The following is a 3452-nucleotide window of genomic DNA, read 5'->3' as shown; positions in this document are numbered from 1 at the left end:
TTCCCCCGTTGCCTGGCCAGGGATGATACTGCTTGTGATGTCAATGAGGTGATGTGGCCAGACCCTAACAGAAGGCGGGATCCAGAAACCATACACCCCAACCTTAGTCTCGCTTTGCCAGACCATCCACACTCTGCGGAGCGGAGGTGGATCTGGCTAGTCCACATAGCATTCTGGGATGAGAGAAAAACTTGCTCTGGTTTATTGGCATTTCTTTAAACCAATCACAATCGTCATGGGCGGCGCTAAGCTCCGCATGGAGCCACTGTAAAATAGTCGTGCAAGAGAAAACTCGATAGTCAAGCTAGCTGTCTGGATTTATCCTGCAGAGAACTGAGGAGCAGTTAACCATAGTCCTCGTAAATCCACCAGAGTTTAAAAATCCAACACAAAGAAAGCGGAAGGAAACGGACATCGGCGAAAAGACATGCATCCGGTGGAATTTCCTGCGGCACCGGAGCAATCCTGGAAGTGGAACGTCAAGGCTATAGACTACCCCATCCTTAACAACAAATTTTTTAGTTTACCATTGCACTGTAATTTTACCGACATTATTTTTGTTATTAATATTATATTATATTTTTTATTTTTTATAATATATATTATTATAAAACCAGCAATGGGAAACAATAAACTGTATTTAATTCTTTCTGAAGCCTTTCTATTTTTGCATTCATTGAAATGTAAGTAGATGTTCTGTACTAAAACAATCTTTCACGAGAGCCTGTACGAGAACATAGGTATACAAGGTAGAGAGAGCAGTGTTTTGTATAAAGTACATCAGTGTGTTGTTGCTGCTTTGAAAGAGTCATTCAAGAGGTGCATGTGTGTATCATTTTGTTGCAAAGATGCCATTTTGAAAAAGGATTGTTACGTTTTGATTGCAGAGTTTCACCTTGACATAGAAGTGAGATGTTTATCTCATCAAGTGTTCTTGTGTTTGGCTTGTGTGAAGAGTTTCGACACAATGAGCCACATTCTGCAACGTGTGTATGCAATCGGCAAAAACGTATACACAAACACACACACTGTCCTGAGGGAATTATCAGGCGGACCCTGTCCTTTGGACACACACACACACACACACACACACACACACACACACACACACACACACACACACACTGTATATAAAGGGCTGGGCTTAAACTGTCTCTCTCAGTGTGACAAGCATAAGGGGAAAAACTGCTACCTCCACTCACAAACCATTCAAAAATGCCTGCAGACTACAATGGACGTTGGGAGATGGTGAGCAATGAGAACTTTGAGGACACCATGAAGGCCATCGGTAAGTAGCTTGTTACCATCACTAAAATCAGGAGTCAATTAGAAGGCTGCTTTTCAAAGATGCAGCCAATAGGGAGGGAGGCCTGAGTGGAACATTTGGAAGGAGTGTGACAGAAAGAGTGAGAGAGCAGCAGTGTGAGGGAATAGAGAGAGAGAGAGAGAGAGAGAGAGAGATAGGAAAAAAGAGGAATGCTGTGGCACTGCTTCATTTCCTCATTGAGCTGCTGTCAGGCCAAGTTAACCCCGACTCTGTGAGCAGTTGCCGTCTGTTACCACGCCAAATACATATTGATTCACTTCCTTTCTGCATTTTCATCCTCCTGATCCGCAGAAAAGGAGTCAGATTCCGACCCTGGATCAGGCAGCGGGCCAGCTTGTCATTAAAATAAAGAGCGAGAGAGAAAGCGAGAGAGAGACCACGGCTTGTCTCTCGTCCTTTTAGTGCATCATTGATCAGGCCCAGAAACACTTTCATTATTCACGACTCTATCTGCAATTCATAAAACAACCCCGATACACTCTGCTGACAAAAAATCCGGGAAATCCTGAATGCCTCCACCTCATTTCCATCGAGCGGATAGGAAAATGACATCCGTATGGAAATGGGTCAAAAATATTATTTAGATGGGTAAATATAGGGACCTCATCTGTAAGAGCAATGGGAAGAAATAGAATTTTTACATTAAGGCAAATGGGATATGAATATCTAAACGGTCGGGGGTGGATGGCTCTCAGGACCCAATGCTGAACAGGGCGGAGGAACTCACTTGACTCGAAGCAAGGTCATTTTTAAAAGGTAAATGAGACTGTCAAAAGGACCAGCAGGAGAGGAATCATAATACGTGGCCTGGGGTGTCATGTGTGTCTTTGGATATGTGCTTTGAAGTGTCTGTGTACATAAGGATTTGGTCTGTAAAGAAATCCGGCTACACACCAAAATGACGGATTTATACTGCTACCACTGACTCACTTTAATCTCATTTGTTCATTCTTGCAGACATTGACTTTGCTACCAGAAAGATAGCTGCACACCTGCATCAGACAAAGGTGATCGTCCAGAATGGAGACAAGTTTGAAACAAAGACCCTGAGCACCTTCAGAAACTATGAGGTAAATTTCACCGTGGGAGAGGAGTTTGAAGAGTTCACAAAGGGCCTGGACAACCGAAAACTCAAGGTGAGGCGTTTTCTTGTACTTTACACCAAACTGCACGAGGAAAGTGTCTTGATGACTTGTAGTTATATAATTATGGTTAAAAGCAACCATAGATTTATTGACCATCATTACAAAAATACATTTTTTGAATAATAATAATAATAACCAATACAATTTTGCCTGTGTGTTTGTGTGGTGATATCAGACACTGGTTACCTGGGATGGGGACAAGCTGGTGTGTGTTCAGAAGGGGGAGAAAGCTAATCGTGGCTGGATACACTGGATCGAGGGAGACCTGCTACACCTGGTGAGAGAAAGTGCGACACATTGGCTAAATCATAGGAGAGCTGTAAATGTTGTGCCATTTTTGCCAGGAAATCAGAAGTGTGATCAAAATTGTCTCAAGTCGGCCACATGAAGTAAAGAAAAAACGCTTTACCCCTTTACTTGCTTGATGAAATATTTCCCAACCCTCGATTAGACCAGACTATCGCAATAGCAATAAACGAGATAATGAATCACTATAAAATATATAGATGTAAGCTCTGCCTGGTTATGTAACTAAGAGAGACATTTGTTGCATCATGTTGGACTGCAGTCTAAAGGTCTGTGTTCTCTTTCAGGAAATTACTGTGCTGGACAAAGTCTGCCACCAAGTATTTAAGAAGGCGTAAAAAGTCAAACCTTATCTGCAAAAACTGTCTGTCATGTCTTGCATGTTTCTGCCTATTTATAATGTAATTGTGAAGACCTGTAATAAATTGACTTAATACCACTGTTGTTTTTTCATTGTGTTTTTATGTAGCCTATGTATGTACAATATGTACTTATGTAGGTATGCATTTATGTAGGGGCACAATAAAACCTTTTCCTTCATTCCGGACAGTCACATCAAATCTTAATTTTTCAAGGTTAGGCATTCAGATTTTAAAACTGCCCTTTGCACTGAAAGTTGCACGAAAACTATGTATTGGATATTTGTACAAAGTTACGTAATAGCGCTGATGATG

General features: G+C 41.6%; 1 protein-coding gene across 1 annotated transcript; it reads left to right on the top strand.

Moving 5' to 3' along the window:
• Window positions 1-1178: 1178 nt before the first annotated feature.
• LOC144513322 (retinol-binding protein 2-like) lies at window positions 1179-3206 on the top strand. Its single transcript, XM_078244368.1, has 4 exons — window positions 1179-1288; window positions 2285-2463; window positions 2648-2749; window positions 3066-3206. The coding sequence occupies exons 1-4, from the start codon at window positions 1216-1218 to the stop codon at window positions 3114-3116; spliced, it is 405 nt and encodes a 134-aa protein (XP_078100494.1). The 5' UTR covers window positions 1179-1215; the 3' UTR covers window positions 3117-3206.
• The last annotated feature ends 246 nt before the right edge of the window (window positions 3207-3452 follow it).

The sequence above is a fragment of the Sander vitreus genome, chromosome 3, assembly GCF_031162955.1.
Source record: "Sander vitreus isolate 19-12246 chromosome 3, sanVit1, whole genome shotgun sequence".
In the NCBI taxonomy this organism is placed as follows: Eukaryota; Metazoa; Chordata; class Actinopteri; order Perciformes; family Percidae; genus Sander; species Sander vitreus.
The sequence above is the reverse complement of the archived record's forward strand: the minus strand, read 5'-3'. Positions and strand labels throughout refer to the sequence as shown.

What these genes read in the sequence shown, in the direction of transcription:
- LOC144513322 (XM_078244368.1), top strand. Translation starts at nt 1,216, where the DNA reads ATGCCTGCAGACTACAATGGACGTTGGGAGATGGTGAGCAATGAGAAC. An exon ending in GGACACCATGAAGGCCATCG is followed by an intron (nt 1,289 to 2,284) that starts GTAAGTAGCTTG and finishes TCATTCTTGCAG; the next exon opens with ACATTGACTTTGCTACCAGA. An exon ending in TGGACAACCGAAAACTCAAG is followed by an intron (nt 2,464 to 2,647) that starts GTGAGGCGTTTT and finishes TGGTGATATCAG; the next exon opens with ACACTGGTTACCTGGGATGG.